This window comes from Geotrypetes seraphini, chromosome 1 (genome assembly GCF_902459505.1).
Source record: "Geotrypetes seraphini chromosome 1, aGeoSer1.1, whole genome shotgun sequence".
Classification (NCBI taxonomy): domain Eukaryota; kingdom Metazoa; phylum Chordata; class Amphibia; order Gymnophiona; family Dermophiidae; genus Geotrypetes; species Geotrypetes seraphini.
The window spans coordinates 294,741,239-294,758,903 of NC_047084.1; the positions used below are offsets into that span (position 1 = coordinate 294,741,239).

Here is a 17,665-nt window from a genome sequence, read left to right on the forward strand (position 1 = left end):
TGATAATAACTTTCACAGCAATGGCCTGTACTCTGCAATTCCTGGAAGTGTCTCTCTCTTGCCTAGGGAGTTCAGTGATTTTCTCTCCTCTAGTGATCAGCCTCTTGAACCTTCCTCTTCCATTATTTCCCCTCAGATTTAATCCATGCTTTTAGGCAAAACGAATATGCACTCCCCCACAGCAGTATAATAGTGTCATAAGAATAGAAAGAATGCTAGGGCTGCTATTAGTGATGATAATGACAATTATGTTAGGGATATCTTGAAAACCCAGCTGGCTGGGGATCTCCCAGGACAGGTTTAAGGGCCACACTGCTAAAGCACAGAGGGGAGAGACTGGAGATTCCAAACCCACTGGGAGGGGAGGGACAGAAATGCTTAATATATCAAATCTTTAATAAACTTAATCATTGCATTAGGTGAGGCACTGGCGGTGATAGCAGTGGCTGGAGCTATTGGCGCCCTTTATGGCCAGCGCCCTGAGCCAGTGTCTCACCCAGTCTATTAAGCAGTGAACGCCAGTTTGATATCAAGTTGTTACGCAATTTTAGTTCAACTGATAACTTCAACAGCTTAAAAGTGAGGGTGCAGTCTAAAGTGAACCTGAGGTACACTGGAGTTGATTCATGGCGCAAGCTTTCACCAAGAAGAAAAACATTAAATTATTTTGCTGCATTTTCATAATGTAGATGGAATACCAAGGAGACTGTTCTTTTGGAATCTGGAGTAAGTTGCCAGGTTTGACAGTATTGTTGAATTGCAGCCATATTGGCATGCAGTCCATCTTCTAAGTCTGAAAAGCCGCATGCTTACAAATCAAGGCATATGTCATCTGCATAAATGAATTTCTGGACTGGGTAACTGGCAGATTGTTAGTTTATAAATTGAAATGCGCTGGAGAAAGCACCAATCCCTGAGGCAATCCATTCTTCTGACATTTCCAGGTGCTCACTTTGTTACCAAAATGTACCCTGCCTGAATCAACATATCGTAATTAGAAGTTCCACTGCTTTGACAAACCAAATAGGGAGTTTCAGCTAACTTCACCAGAAGATCGGTGTGCCAAGCAGTATCATAGGCTGCTGCGAGATCTGGAAACACTTTACCAGTGTTGAGATTTTTCTGAAATACGTTTTTTTTTTTTTTTTAGTTTTAAACTTTTTATTGGAAAAATGCACAAAAGCATACAAAATAGAAAACACACCAAAATCACCGGTACAGAGCAAACAGTTGAAACAGCACTCTTCGTAACAAGGCCAATCAAGAGCAAAAATACAAAGCAGTACCAGGAGCTGAACCCCCTGTTCTAACCCTCCCAACCCACCCACCCCCCCAACTCCCAAGCATCAGACAATATCAACAGTGTAACGAAGCCCAAAGAAAGTGGAATAGAACATGGGGTACAGAATAACCAAGAAAGACAGTGGTAACGCAGTGTTCCCGCTAAGGTGCGCTGGCCTGCGCTCGCGCACAAAATATTACATCGCAGCGCAAAGTTTCTCTTCACAGCGCACACACGCGTCGCAAAGGTAAGGGGAGGTAAGGTAAGGGGACGCATTGGGGGGATTGCACTTCCCCACAATTGCCATGCTTCGGTTCCTCTTCTTCCTTCCTTCCTCCCCCCCCCCCCCGCGGGACCCTGCGGCACCATCAACTCTTACTCCCTCTAATGTCGGCCCTGCAGCTCCGGACTTCCTCGCACCTTCTCCCCTCCCCCTTTGGATCGCTATTATTTTAAATGTTATAGCCGCGGAGCTGTATCCATCAGTGGAGATGTCTAACCTCGGCCTGCCCCGGAACTCTTACTGCAACAGTGACTTCCTGTTCCTGCCTAGACGGGCGGCTGCTGCAGTAAGAGTTCCGGGGCAGGCCGAGGTTAGACATCTCCACTGATGGATACAGCTCCGCGGCTATAACATTTAAAATAATAGCGATCCAAAGGGGGAGGGGAGAAGGTGCGAGGAAGTCTGGAGCTGCAGGGCCGACATTAGAGGGAGTAAGAGTTGATGGTGCCGCAGGGTCCCGCGGGGGGGGGGGGGAGGAAGGAAGGAAGAAGAGGAACCGAAGCATGGCAATTGTGGGGAAGTGCAGAGCTGCAGGGAAGAGTGTTGCGGTACCCAGCTGGAGGGAGAAGGAAGATGAGGGAGGGAATTAAAGGAGATGCCAGGGCTTGGAGCATAGGAGGAAGGTATGCCAGTCTAAGGGAAAAGGAAGGGGGAGATGTGAGAGCATGGAGGGGGAGCGAAAGATGGAAGAAAAGGAAAGGAGAGAGATGCCAGAGAATCAGGGAAGGGGAGATACCAGACTATGAGGAGAGGTGTGGGAGAGGGAAGGCGAGGAGAGAGATGCCAGACCAATGGGGTGAAAGGAGAGATGGAAGGGGGAGGCATACAGTTTCTGGAAGGGGCATAGAAGGAGAGAAGATGCCATATAGGGGAAGAGAGACGGCAGACAGTGAATGGAAGGAAGAGAGTTACAAGAAGATGAGGAAAGGAGAAACCACAGAAGACAAAGGTAGAAAAAAATTTCTATTTATTTATTGCTTTAGGAGACATGTGTCACTGTTTCTGTGAAGCATTGTATGCAGAGTCCAGCTTCTTGCTGGTTCAATTTAACCTTTGTCTATGTATTTTTATTTTATCCCCCCTTTTACAAAACTGTGAAGCGTTTTTAGCACCAGCCTTGGTGGTAGCAGCTCTGATGCTCAGAATTTTATGAGCATCAGAGCTGTTACCTCCGTAGCTAAAATCCACACTACAGTTTTGTAAAAGAGGGAGGGGTTAGTTTGTGATTACATATTCCTTACTAGGCGAAGGTGTTTTCTGTGTTCTGTGTGTTCGAAAGACATGGTTTTCTGTTAGGATTGACGGTGTAGGATTGATCTGTGCTGGTCTGGCTTGTTTAGTTTTACAATGGGTGTATTGATGTACTGCTCACTGCAATATGTAAGATGCTGCCTTTTCCTAGGTACTCATGTGTGACGTGTGGTTTGTTACTAAAAATCATGTTTTTCTTACAGATGGGGGGGGGGTGCCAAAAAATGATGGGCCCCGGATGTTACATATGCTAGGTACGCCACTGTATGTAAAGATACCAGAAAGCTGGCGTAGCAAAAACTTCTAAGTTTTGAGTATTTAACCCTCCCACAATCTCACGGGCACTCGTTTCAAGTTTATTGAGATTTTGATTTAAACGCAATATCAAATATTTTCAATGCGTATAACAAAAATAAATTTGGGGAAATAAATAAAACCATTTGAACCAGTGTTCCCACTAAGCTGCGCTGGCGTGTGCTGGCGCACAAAATATTACATCGCAGCGCACACGTTTCTCGTCACAGCGCACGATCGGAAGAGGCGTACGGCAGATGGCAGGGCGGCGAGAGGAGAATCGGGCGAGTTGGCTCATAACTTGCTGGCGCCCGATATTTTTGGCTCACGGTGAAAAAAGTTTGCTCACAACACCCGCCCGCTTAGAGGGAACACTGGAGTAAAGTTGTTTAACCATCCCGTCTAGTCATCCAGTTGAGATATGGTTCCCACCGACGCATGAACACTCCCACTGTGTATTGGCGTTTTGCAGTCAACTGAGACATGCGAAAAACGTAATCCATTTTGACAATCACTTGTGATTTAGATGGTATAATATCTTGGCGCCAGGCTGCAGCCAAAACCAATAAATTTGGCAAAGGTCAGCACCTGATTACCAATGCTACAAGCTTTATGAAAGTCAGCTTGAACTGATTCAACCATTGGTGAGACTCTTTGTAGGATGAATCTCTCTAGCAGCCTGTAACCCTTCTCTGTTTTTACATAGCAGAGATACAACTTTCAACAACAGCCAAATCTTTGGAAGAGCTTTGTTATTTAGCAATTTTATGGAGAAAGAGCACAGCCATGTTCTAGTGCCAGGAATTCTGGATATACAGTTTTATTTTTTTGTGGCAGTTCTGGGTCTAAGGCATGCAAGCATTTCATCTAATTCTACAGCAGAAAATAGCTTTATGGTGATAAACTCTAAGGGTTAATATTCAGCTGGTGAAGGGCCAGTGGGTTGGGTTTTTTTTTTGACTGGCAGCAGTATTATGTCTGAATAGTCAATGTCAAGTCATGTCTGGACCTGGTATTGAATGTCTGGGTTTGTGCAGCTGATTAAGCATGATATTCAGCACTTAATTACCTAAATGAAATTCAATAAAGATAGTTATTGTATATGTTCTCTTAGGTTTCTGCAGCTGGCATCTGGGACTCGCTGCGTTTGGGTAGATAGAACTGATGTTTCAGCCATCATGCTGCAACCATCTTGATAAAGATTTGCCTGAGTTTTATGCAGCTAGATTTGTCTGGATAAGTGCTTAACATCAGTGTTTAACCGTAAGTGTCAAAGACAAACCCTCACCAAATACAGAATAAGTAACCATAAACTAAAAATATAAATATGTAGATAAAAATTAAACTGAAATTCTAAGAAGCCAGACTTTGCACACAACAACACACCACAAGAAAAATAGTAGCATGTGTCCCCCTATACAGTGCAAAATATAAAGATAACAGTTGTAAATTTAAAAACCAGACATATTCCAAATTCTACATTACAAATTAAGGTTCCCTTTTCTATTGCAAATGCAAGCAGTGTCTCACTTCCGGTTCGCCACACAATTGTTTCCCACATATTCACCTTTATAGGACTCCCAGGGACCCCTGAAGAAGAATTTTTGTCGAAACTCGGACCGTGTTGGGTCCTGTATCCCTGGTCCTTTAAAGCTTTTATGTGGATGATTTATTTTTATGTGGATGAAATTATTTTATGTGGATGATTTCAGTGTACCTTTGGAACTTTGACACTTTCAAATAAAGTCCATTTTGGAACATCGTCACTCCACAGAGTTTTTTTGGTTTTCCCTTTTACAAAGTCACAGTAGCGATTCTCCCATGGCAAATGTACCAAAACCCATAGGAACTGAATGGGCTTCGATGCATTTGCCACAGGAAAATCACTACTGAGGCTTTGTAAAAGGGCCCAAAATATGGTATACTGTCCTAACAGGAAGTAAGTTTTGGTCTCTGAAAGCCAACTGAAAAATCTGTTTAGTCCAATAGAAAGCAATCACCTTATTTTCCAGTTTTTATTACCAGTTAAATTGTAATATACTGTTTGTAATATATCAGTTTTTGAAATGTATGCCTGCTATTGTTATATTTTCCACAGTGTGTGTGTGTGTGGGGGGGGGGGACATAACTTTTTTGTGGTTCTGCACTGTGTGCAGAGTCTGGCTTTTTATGGGAACAGTTTAATTTATATCTACATATTTTATTCATTCATAAGAACATAAGAAACGCCTCCACCGGATCAGACTGAGGTCCATCCAGTCCGGTGCTCCGCACACGCGGCGGCCCATTTAGGTACTCTTTTTTGGAGACCCGACTTTACCGTATCCCTCAATATGATATGCAAGAAGGTGTGCATCCAACTTGCGCTTGAATCCCAGTACAGTAGTTTCTGCCACAACCTCCTCCGGGAGTGCATTCCAAGCACCCACCACTCGCTGTGTGAAGCAGAACTTCCTGACATTTGTCCTGAACCTGCTGCCACACAGTTTCAGGCTATGACCTCTTGTCCGTGTCACCTCTGAATATGTTAGCAATGCTGCTTCCTGGTCTATTTTATCAAATCCTTTTAATATTTTAAAAGTCTCTATCAAATCCCCTCTCATTCGTCTCTTCTCGAGGATAAACAGTCCCAATTTCCTGAGTCGTTCTTTGTAGCTCAAATGCTCCATCCCTTTGACAAGTTTCGTGGCTCGCCTCTGCACTTTCTCCAACAGAGTTACCGTATTTGCCGGCGTATAAGACGACTTTTCAGTACCTTAAAATCCTCCCCAAAGTCGGGGGTCGTCTTATACGCCGGGTACTGTTTACATGCCCTTACTTTACATTAGAGAGCTGCACGGGGACGCCCCTAGGGTCGCGGGGATCCCGCCCCTAGGGTCGCGGGGACCCCATGGGGACGCCTCCGAGGGTCGCGGGGCTCCTGCGGGGCTGGATGCTCAGTCTTCTGGATGTACGCGGCTCTTCTTCTCCCTATCTTCTCTGCTTGCAGCACAGAGCCGAACGGAAGTCTTCCCGACGTCAGCGCTGACGTCGGAGGGGAGGGAGGGCTTAAACAAAGCCCTCCCTCCCTCCGACGTCAGCGCTGACGTCAGGAAGACTTCCGTTCGGCTCTGTGCTGCAGGCAGGGCAGATAAGGAGAAGGAGAGTAGCCTCGCGGTTCGAGTGGCTACCAAGAGAGAGGGGCGGCCGCCCCGCCCCGGTTGCAGCACAGCCGGACAGGTTCCCTTACTTTTGTGGCACTTCCCCGACCGACCGATAACAGCCCGGGTCCGACAATCCTCCCTGCCCTGTAGCCGCGAATCTAAATTACCTTCTTACAGCAGCTGTAAGAAGGTAATTTAGATTCGCGGTTAAGGGCAGGGAGGTTTGTCGGACCGGGGCTGTTGTCGGTCGGTCGGGCAACAGCAGGAAGCTATTAAACTCTTTGAATGGAGCAAGACTCAGGCAACTGGTATCTGAACCAACAAGGGATCAGGCAATACTGGACCTAGTACTTACCAATGGGGAAAGTATCACAGAGGTCTCGGTGGGTGAAACTTTGGCCTCCAGTGACCACAATATGATATGGTTCAATCTCAGGAAAGGTTTCACAAAATCTACCTCAATGACCAAGGTTCTCAAATTCAAAGACACAAACTTCCAAGACATGGGAGACTTCGTTCACCAGGCGCTACAAAGTCAAACAGACACTGACAGCGTGGAAGAAATGTGGTCAACTCTGAAAGCCACCATACAGGAAGCAACAACCCGCTATGTTAAATCAGTAAGCAAACGGAATAGGAACAACAAGCCACAGTGGTTCTCTACGGAGATCTCGGACATAATCAAAGAGAAGAAAAAAGCATTCATCTCTTACAAACAATCAGGGACACAGGACTCTAGAGTAAAATATCTGGCCAAGTCAAGGGCCGTCAAAGCAGCAGTTAGGGAGGCCAAATTCCGCATGGAGGAGTCCCTAGCAAAGAACATCCAGAAAGGAGATAAATCTTTCTTTAGGTATATCAGTGACAGAAATAAGAACTCGGGAGGGATAGTAAGTCTCAGAAAACCAGACGGAGACTATGTAGAAACGGACTCGGAAAAAGCCCAACTGTTAAATGAATACTTCTGCTCAGTCTTCACCCGCGAGGCGCCGGGAATCGGCCCTCAGCCACAAACAAGGGTTAAATCAGTTGACCCGTTTAGTAATTTCAAGTTTACACCCAGCAGCGTCTATTGCGAGCTGTCAAAAATCAAGGTCAACAAGGCAATGGGGCCTGACAACCTACACCCTAGGGTGCTCAGGGAGTTGGGTGATGTCCTAGCGGAACCGCTGTCCGCGCTCTTCAATCTCTCCCTTAGTACAGGTAACGTCCCGATGGACTGGAAGACAGCTAACGTCATCCCACTCCACAAGAAAGGCTCCAAGATGGAGATGGCAAATTACAGACCAGTGAGTCTCACATCGATAGTGAGCAAACTAATGGAAACCCTAATCAAACACCAATTGGATAGAATCATGGACGAGGAGAAACTACGGGATCCCCGCCAACATGGATTTACTAAGGGGAGATCCTGCCAATCCAACCTGATCAGCTTCTTTGACTGGGTGACGAGGAAGCTGGATGCTGGTGAGTCCCTGGACATTGTCTACCTAGATTTCAGCAAGGCATTTGATAGCGTACCACACCGCAGGTTGCTAAGCAAGATGAGTTCTTTAGGTTTGGGCGACACATTGACAAATTGGGTTGGGAACTGGCTTGGAGGTAGGCTTCAGAGGGTGGTGGTGAATGGCACCCCCTCCGAAATGTCGGAGGTGATAAGTGGAGTGCCACAGGGCTCCGTCCTGGGCCCGATCTTGTTCAACATCTACATAAGAGACTTGACAGAAGGGCTCCGAGGAAGAATAACATTATTCGCCGATGATGCCAAGCTAAGCAATGTAGTGAACAAGAGCACAACAGACAACAATTCGATGGTAGATGATATGATGCATGATCTACTTCTAATGGAGCGCTGGTCTAGGTCCTGGCAACTCAGTTTCAATGCCAAAAAATGCAAAGTCATGCACCTGGGAAGCCGAAATCCATGCAAGATTTACACCCTAAATGGCGAGATCTTGACAAAAACTGAAGCAGAAAGAGGGGTGATTGTCAGGGATGACATGAAGTCTGCAAACCAAGTTGAGCAAGCTTCATCCAAAGCAAGGCAAATCATAGGTTGCATATGCAGGAGTTTCGTCAGCCGTAAACCTGAAGTCATTATGCCACTAAATAGATCCATGGTGAGACCGCACCTGGAGTACTGTGTGCAATTTTGGAAGCCACATTACCGCAAGGATGTACTGAGACTGGAATCGGTCCAGAGAATGGCCACCAGGATGGTCTCGGGACTCAAGGAGCTCCCATACAAGGAGCGGTTAGGGAAGTTGCAGCTCTACACACTCGAGGAACGTAGAGAGAGGGGAGATATGATCGAGACTTTCAAGTACCTCACGGGTCGCATCGAAGTGGAAGAGGATATATTCTTTTTCAAGGGTCCCGCGGCAACAAGGGGACATCAGTGGAAAATCAGGGGCGGGAAACTGCACAGTGACACTAGGAAGTTCTTCTTCACCGAAAGGGTGGTTGATCGCTGGAATAGTCTTCCACTTCAGGTTATTGAGGCCAGAAGCATGCCAGATTTTAAGGTCAAATGGGACAAACATGTGGGATCTATCTGCAAAGATAGATAGGGAGGGTCATTGGAGTGGGTAGACTTGATGGGCCGTGGCCCTTATCTGCCGTCTATTTCTATGTTTCTATCCTGTTTGCTTTCTTCGCCGCCGCCGCACATTGTACCGATGGCTTTAGGGTACTGTCAATCACTACCCCCAGATCCCTTTCCTGTTCGCATTTTGCTAATGTCACCCCCAACATCTTATACTCGTGTTCTTTGTTTTTCTTTCCCAGATGCATCACCTTGCATTTGTTTATGTTAAAGTTCATCTGCCAATTTGTTGCCCACTTTTCCAGCTGGTTCAGATCTTTCTGGAGGTCCTCGCAGTCCCTTTGAGAGCCAACCGCTCGACATAGTTTTGTATCATCTGCAAACTTTATTATATTGCATGTTGTTTCCTCTTCTAGGTCGTTTATAAAAATGTTGAACAAGATAGGCCCAAGAACCATATATGATTGGTTGTACACAAACAAGCTTTCCCTCAATCTAGACAAATCCCGAAGTTTGTTACTCCCTATCAAATCCACAGAATTTTTATTGGACAATATCTCTATTAAATCTACACCAATCCAAATGGACACTAAGATAAAACTTTTAGGTGTAATCATTGACAGAGATCTTACCTTTCATGATCACATAAGTTCAGTGGTTAAAACTTGTTTCTATAAATTACGCATCATCCGATCTCTAACTTCTATCCTTGAAACTAACTCAATCACTATCCTGATACATTCATTAGTAATTTCTCATCTCGATTACTGTAACTCTCTTCTAAATGGCCTCCCTCAAAAAGAAATTTGTCGTTTACAACTAATACAAAATACTGCAATAAAACTTATCCATAAAGTAGGCAGATACGACCATATCACCCCTCTCTTAAAAGAAGCACACTGGCTCCCTATTACTCACCGCATCACCTTTAAAATTATCTTACTATCCTTTAAAATAAAACTTTCTCATCTGCCCTCATTCCTTGACAAACTTCTCATTCCCTACTGCTCCTCACGCACTCTGAGATCAACTGATCAAAAACTTCTTTTTATCCCCTCTATCAAAGACTTCTACAATACACGTAAAGTAAATTTCGCAGTAACTGCCCCTACCCTCTGGAATTCCCTGCCACAGCAACTCCGCGACGAATCACGACTCGATAAATTTAAGACAGATTTAAAAACTTTTTTATTTCGTGATGTTTTTTTTAAATTCTATTTATCAATAATAACCGCTTTCTTTAAAGCGTCCCTCTCCATTATGTTTTATCCTAACCCCACTATCTCCATTTTTCTTCTCAAATATGTAACTTCACCCTCCCTTCCCTTCTATCCTCACTATCTAGTTCGTCTTGTAATGTTATTTGTATATACACAATACCTCTTTTTTTAAGTTTCTTTTAGTTTCTCTTTCTTTTAAATATATTGTTAACCGGCCAGATATTAACTTGATGGTTGGTATATCAAAATTAATAAAACTTGAAACTTGAACCGAGCCCTGGGGCACACCGCTGGTCACTTTCTCCCAGTCCGAGAATTTCCCATTTATGCTTACCCTCTGCCTTCTGTTTTCTAGCCATTTGCCTATCCATCTGTGCACTTCACCGCCTATTCCATGGCTTATTAGTTTCTTCATAAGCCTTGCATGTGGGACCTTGTCAAACGCTTTCTGGAAGTCCAAGTAAATTATATCCACTGGATCTCCACTGTCTATTTGTTTGTTCACTACCTCAAAGAATTGTAGTAAATTTGTCAAACATGACTTCCCTTTTCTGAAGCCGTGTTGACTAGCCCTTATTAGATTGTGATCCTCCAAGTGTTGTACAATATTATCTTTTATTAGTGTTTCAATTATCTTCCCTGGAACCGATGTGAGGCTCACAGGTCAGTAGTTTCCTGGATCTCCTCTTGATCCTTTTTTGAAAATTGGGATGGCATTTGCTATCCTCCAGTCTTCTGGTATTTGCCCAGTTCTAATAGACATGTTAGCTATGGATTGTAATAATTCGCCAATTTCCTCCTTAAGTACCTTTAATACTCTTGGGTGAATTCCATCCGATCCAGGGGATTTGTTGCTTTTCAGTTTGTCAATCTGAAAGTATATCATATCCAACGTCACATTTACTGTTGTGAGGCTTTCCTCTATGCCCCCGGTGAATATCTTCCCTGTGGTTGGCACTGTTGACATGTCCTCATTTGTGAAGACTGAGGCAAAGAATGAATTTAACCTATCGGCAACCTGTTTGTCCTCTTTAATTGACCCTTTCCTTTCCTTCCCTGGTCGTCGAGAGGGCCCACTGCCTCTCTTGCTGGTTTCTTCCCTTTTATATATCTAAAAAAAGGCTTGAAGTTTTTGGCTTCTTGCGCTATCTTTTCCTCATAGACTTTTTTGGCGTCTCTAACCACTTTATGACACTTTTTTTGGTCGATTTTGTGACAGTTCCAGGCTTCCGTCGTTTTTTCTCGTTTCCATTTTTTTAAACGAGTACCTCTTCTCCCTCACTGCATCTTTCACCTCTTTGGATAACCAAGCTGGTTCTCCTTTGTTCTTTTTTCGCCTTCCTTTGTATATCTTTGGTATGTGAAGATTCTGTGCTTCTGTGATGGTGTTTTTCAGTAGAGACCATGCTTGATCAACTGTTTGGATGTCCGCTTTGCCCTTTTTGAGATGCTTTCTAACCATAGTTCTCATGCTGTCGTAATTTCCTCTTTTGAAGTTAAAGGTCGTGGTTCCAGTCTTAATTGGTTTCTCCTTTCCGATGCCAATGGTAAAATTGATCATATTGTGATCACTTGTCCCTAGCGGGGCCGTAACTTCTACATCTGCTGCCCTTCCAGCAATGCCCTTTATGACCCATGCTGCTACAAGATGCAGAATGTTTATTTTGCTCGATTCAGTAAGCTCATCTTCCTGCACAGAGCCCAAAGCCCCCTAGGCAAATGGCCAAAAGCCTCTGGCGAATCCAAGACAAAGTGGGCCGGGGTACTGCGCAAGGCTCTCTCAATTAACCCTGACATGTAAGAGATTATACGCCTCCAGAAGTGCTGGATAATGGGGCAGGACCAAAGACATGTCCCCCCCCATCCCATATTTATGACACAGTGGCATGGGGAGACCCCCACTGTAATACAACTGTGTACAAATGTAATAGGCGCGTAATGTCACCCTATAATAAGTTTCCCTCAACCAATCACACGGGGGTCACCCCAGGCATTGCCCTCAAGGTATGGGCTACATCCCAATGTCCCAAATTAATCTGCAATTCCCCCTCCCATTTACTCCGGATGCTCAGGTAGTCCCTTGGCTGGTTGTAACTCTTGCAAACTAGCATGAATACTAGACACCGAGAGGGACACCCCTCCTCCTGAACAAACAACTCCCGCAGCCTGGCCCCCAAGTGCAAGCGCAATTGTGCTCTGTCGAGAGATCCCACATAGTGCTCCACTTGATGACACACGAACCGCGCTCCCCAGGTCTCCCCCACCTTAGCTAGCAAATCTGCATGGGTCAACAGCTCCCCATCATCCCCCAAAACATGTTCTAAACATGAAACTCCTTTTGCTCCCCAGGACAGGTACTCTCCGGATTCCCGTCCCGGAGGAAAGGCCGGGTTACCCCGCAAGGGCAAGAGATCTGTAACCGTTGGATCCCCACCCAGGGCCTGCACAAGCCAACGCCAGGCCGCTTGCAATGTGCTAATACACTGGATCGGATAGAAGGGGGCCGTGCCCTCTGAGGACTATGTAATAACGCAAACACATCATAAGGAGCAAAAAACTCATGTTCCATCGGAAAAAGGGTGTAACTGCTAGACATATTCACCCAGCCCCCAAATGGTGAAGCAAACACGCATAATTATAAACCCGAACATCCGGTAAACCTAACCCCCCATGCCAATTCCCCAGTAGCTGAGACACCTGCAATTTCGGTTTCTTGGCCACCCAACAGAAATGAGTAATCCCTTTATAAAGAATGCGTAAATCTTTCTTCAGCAAGCATAACGACAGAGTCTGCAATACATACAGCCATTTGGGAAAGATGAACATCTTAACCAAGAAAATGCGCCCCAACAGAGAAAGGGGCAATGCCCTCCAGGTATCCAGCCAGAGCTCTGTCTGTTGCTGAAGCTTATCCACATTAAGACGATACAAACGGTGAACCTGCATGGTCATCAAAGTCCCCAAGTACACAAACTGCCCCGGCGCCCATGTCAACGGAAACCCTTCCCCCATTGGGCCTGAACCGCCGCAGAGGATGCTAATGCCTCCGATTTATCCAAATTTAAGCAGAACCCGGCATAGTCACCATATTCTTTAATCAAGTCCAATAAGGCCATCAAGGAGGGCAAAGGATCTGTAAGGTGTACTAAAATATCATCCGCAAAGGCCGATAACTTGAAAGAGGTAGCTCCGATGTCAATCCCCCGTATAGATGGCATCGCATATATATCCCGAATTAGGGAGTCCAATGTTAGCACAAACAACAACGGTGATAAGGGGCAACCCTGTCTTGTCCCCCTAGAAATTGGGAACCAGTCCGTTTTAAAATCTTTCAACACTATTCTAGCCTGTGGAAGAGCATATAATGCTCGCACCGCTGATACAAAAAAACTATCAAAACCATAGACCACTAAAGTATCATAAAGAAAATCCCAACGCACCCTATCAAACGCTTTTTCGGCATCAAAGCTAACCAGCACAGATGGGAGATTGCACACTGGGGGTGGAAAAAGTGCATGTTATGAAGCGAAAAATAAAGTAAATAAATAATAAATTCGAGTGATAAACAAAATTCCATTACACTCTTTCATGTTCCTTATTGCACAGTTCTCCCTTAGAAGACAACAGCACTGTAGGTTGTCACTGTACCTATTATACACCCACCCGTCATCCCTTCCTGTTCCACTGCCATAGAAATAGACAGAAAGCCAGAGGAAAAAAAAATAAAGGCAGATAAATATATAGCCTATCCAGTCTGCCAACCATTGCTGTTATCCTACCCCCCCTCCTTTAGATATCCTATGTAGTTGTCGCACTCTTTCATATCAAGCAGCTCATTATGATAAAGATATCCGTCCACTGCTATTTAGATCCAGTTCACATGAACATTTTAGAAAACTATTGAAAATCTTTTTGTTTTCAAAATTTCTGACTAATTAGATCTTTTACATTCTTCATAACATAATACAGTATGTATTTTTCTAACATAATCTTTTGTTAACCGCATTGAACTTATGGCCTTGCCAGTGGTCTCAAACTCGCAGCCTGGTACTATTTTGAGGCCCTCGGTATGTTTATCATAATCACAAAAGTAAAATAAAACCGTTTCTTAATCATATGTCTCTTCAGCTTATAAATTACAATATTATTATTAAGACTTAGCCAAAAGGAAAGATTTATAAACTATAAAGACTTTAACTCATGTCATGAAAAACTGTCATTTCTTTAATAAGACATTAACTATTTTTTTTTCTGAGGCCCTCCAAGTACCTACAAATCAAAAATGTGGCCCTGCAAAGGGGTTTGAGTTTGAGACCACTGGGCTATGCGGTGTAGAAATTTGTTATGTTACTGAATTCAGATACAGTCTTCGTCTGCAGTGCACGTGCACCACCTCCCCCGGGAGGCCGTTCCCTGAAGTCACTGCTCTTTCCATGAAGTAGTTACGTCCTCGGGTTTCTTCTGAGTCAGTCTTCTTTCACGTTCGTGCCAATTCAGTCAGTAAAGAGAGGGAGCGCCACCCCTGTCGTTAGAAGTTTGTAGAGGACAGAGCGCTGCCCACCACCCCTGCAGATTGCAGGAGATCCCGTAACGTCCCTCCAGTGGCCCTGTGAGGCGCACGAGACTTCCCCATGCACGCCCCTCCCCTGTAAATGCTGGTGGAACGGCTGAGCGCGGTGCCCTCGCGGCCGACGTGTAGGCGGAAAGTGGCCGCAAATTCTTCTCGCACGCTCATTGTTCGCGCGCGAGGGGCGGAGCTTTTCCACAGAGGTCAACGTTCGGAGGTTAGAGGGTTCATTCAATATGGCGTCCTCCAAGTGCGACGTGTTCTCTCTGTGTGCGGCGCCGGCCCGTTGTATTGTGGAGGTTCGTGTCATCAATAGCCAGAAGGTAAAGTGTCCCGTCTCCTCTTTCCTTTCATGGTAGTGCGACTTCTATCCCTGTGAATAGAGCTGGGATCTCAGAGGAGGGGGGGGGGGGGGGGGAGGAGGTTTTCGCCACTGTACTGGGTGTGGTGTTTTCTGTCTAGCCCAATTACACGATTGTTCCTCTTCCTTTGCAACTTTCCGCTGATGTCTCTGCTGGTTGTATGTTAAATGAACTTTAGCTGTTCGCAGGCGGGTCGTCGTCCTTATCCTTTGCCGCTTGTCGACTAAAGTGAGCCACTTATCGAGGGGAATTTTCTCTAGTTACTCCTGAGTAGGTGTCGACGCTCTGCTTCTAGGCGCTTTTCTTTGGGCCCTGCTAGCGGCGGGGGCTTTGCTTTAAGGATCCCACAGGACATCATAACTTTATCGAAGTTTCATAAAACGATCAACAGAAAAGCACATTATTTGCTCCACATAGTCAAGTAATAGTAGTGATTGACAGTATTCCCTCCTCCTCCCATCTGCGGCCATTCTGAGCTGGGAAAGTTCTCCATCGAATCGCAAGTTACCCAGCTCAAGTCTGGAGGTTTTGGGTCATTCCTGGATTTCTGACCATCCTATCCTAGAGGATTATGGAGTTTGCAGTGGTTTTAATGGACAGGATCAGACACTTCAAATCCCACACTGCTTTGGGGGTATAAGTTCAAAACCAGGACTGCCAAAAAAGTGTCTAGCCTGGAATGGGTAACTTGGCGTCTATGTTATTGTTTATATGATTAAAAATTCACTACTAGGGTGACTGCTGATTGCAAAAAAAATGGGGCCATGCTCTGTAAATTTGGCAGAGCTCTGTTGGTGCTGGGTGGAATGTATGAGATAAAAACTAGAAAGATGCTTAGGTGGATAGGGAGAGCAACAAGAAGGAGGTGCCATTAAACTCCCATAATAGAGGCTTATGTGGAAGGATTGCTCCAAGTATCTGGCAGAGCCAAGTACTAATGTATTTCCTTAGATTACTCCTGAGCCTATACCAGTGCCCCTTTATTCTAGTCTAGCATTATCGTTAATCTAATTATTACTCTTGTATACCACATCTTCCCTATAAAATAGAGCTTGAAGTGGTTAACAGAAAAAAGGTGTACAATAATCTAGCAAATCATTAGACAAGAAAATATCTAAATTATCATAACATTTCTGAAATTAAAAAAGTCTTTAGACTTTTACAGAAAGATAGGTATGAAGTTTTGAATAGCCTTAGATAAAGCATTCCAAGATAAAACTGTTCTATAAGAAAAGAAAACTCCAGCAGTTTTGATTTTTTTCCCTCTTTTACTAATGCGTAGTGTGGATTTTAGCTCCGGCAGTGGTAGTAACTGCTCCGATGCTCATATAGCTGGCATCTCGGGGCACACAGTTTAAGATACACACTACCTTAAGCACTCCCTTTATGTATGTGCTTATTAAGATTTAGAGGGTAGTACTGTTGAATCTTCCAGCTACACATGTGGTTACAGGATATGACACACAATATTCAGCTATGCAATATTAATTCTATGGTGGGAATAAATACCTCTGTGAAAAGCCAGAATTAACTTCCAGTATATTGGCAGGTGCTGAGACGTTTCATACAGGTGTTGTTAAATAAGAAGTTTACTACTTACGATGCTCGGAGTACACCAGTATCGCTGTGCTAAAAATCTAAAACTTAAGAAAGGTACTGCATGAATTTTAAAGAGAACAGTCTTACAGGTAGATCATATATATTTTTTTTAATAATTGTGAAATTGTAGGCATACCCATGGTAAGGCAAGATTTCTTATAAGTTAGGGAGGCCCCACAAAATAACTAGTTACCAACCAAAAAGATCATTACGCTCTGAAAATTCTGCACTGCTGAAGCGAATGTTAATCCAAAATACGTGGAAACCAATACAATGACCTTTTGTTGTGCAGTGATAAGATTGTGGAACTCCCTTGTTGGGCAAATACGGAAATATAGTAATAGTACATTTAGAAAACTACTTAAAACACAATTGTTTGTAAATGCGTTTCTTTAAGTAGTGATTTTTCCTGTTCACTGATCTTCTGAAGGATTCAATTACTTGTGTTCATCTGTTGCAAAATTTTATGTATATAACACTTTTGCAAACCATTTTGGCTTAAAACAATATAAAAATTTTTAAAAAGGCAAGAAAATACACAATTTTAATGGCTACGTTTCAATCCACATGAGACAATAAAGGCAGAAGGAAGCTGGTAACAAAGGGGTTCTTGAGAGTTGCTTGAGAGAGGTGTTACAGAGAGGAGCTATTTCCTACCTGCTGTAGAGTTCAGTGCTCTGCTTAACATCAACAGAGGAGGTGATTTCGGGTGCTGTTTTTCTGCGGGCACCTACGGAGACATACGCCCCTAAGTCATCGGGGCCTTTCACCTGCGGGTGAAAAGTGAACCGCCATTGCGGCGTGTGGCCGGAGGGACACGCCAGGCCCCTTAGGAGCCCCTTTGGAGACACAGGAATCATGGGGAGTCTCTAAATTGAAGATAAGTGAAAACTTATTATTTCCCTTTTTCTTTCAATGGGGAAGAGAAAAGTGAAGGCTAAAGTTTCCACGCCTATCTTATCTGGCCCCATGGATAGACACCTTGTACCAACTAGTGTGACTGGTCAAAATGTAAACACTGACTCTTATTCGGGGGCATCTTTCAGCCCTTTAGAACATACTCCACCTCCTCCTCCAAATATATCTGGAGGTATGAACCCAACGAGTGGGTCCATTTCT

At 44.3% G+C, this 17,665-nt stretch overlaps 1 protein-coding gene across 1 annotated transcript in view; it reads left to right on the top strand.

The window, feature by feature from the left end:
• The first annotated feature begins 14,608 nt into the window (after positions 1-14,608).
• Positions 14,609-17,665, top strand: part of SMYD5 (SMYD family member 5) — an 87,056-nt gene continuing 83,999 nt past the window's right edge. Inside the window, exon 1 of the mRNA XM_033953694.1 lies at positions 14,609-14,908. Coding sequence (XP_033809585.1) covers positions 14,822-14,908 — 87 coding nt within the window. The 5' untranslated portion in view covers positions 14,609-14,821. The remainder of the gene's footprint in view (positions 14,909-17,665) is intronic.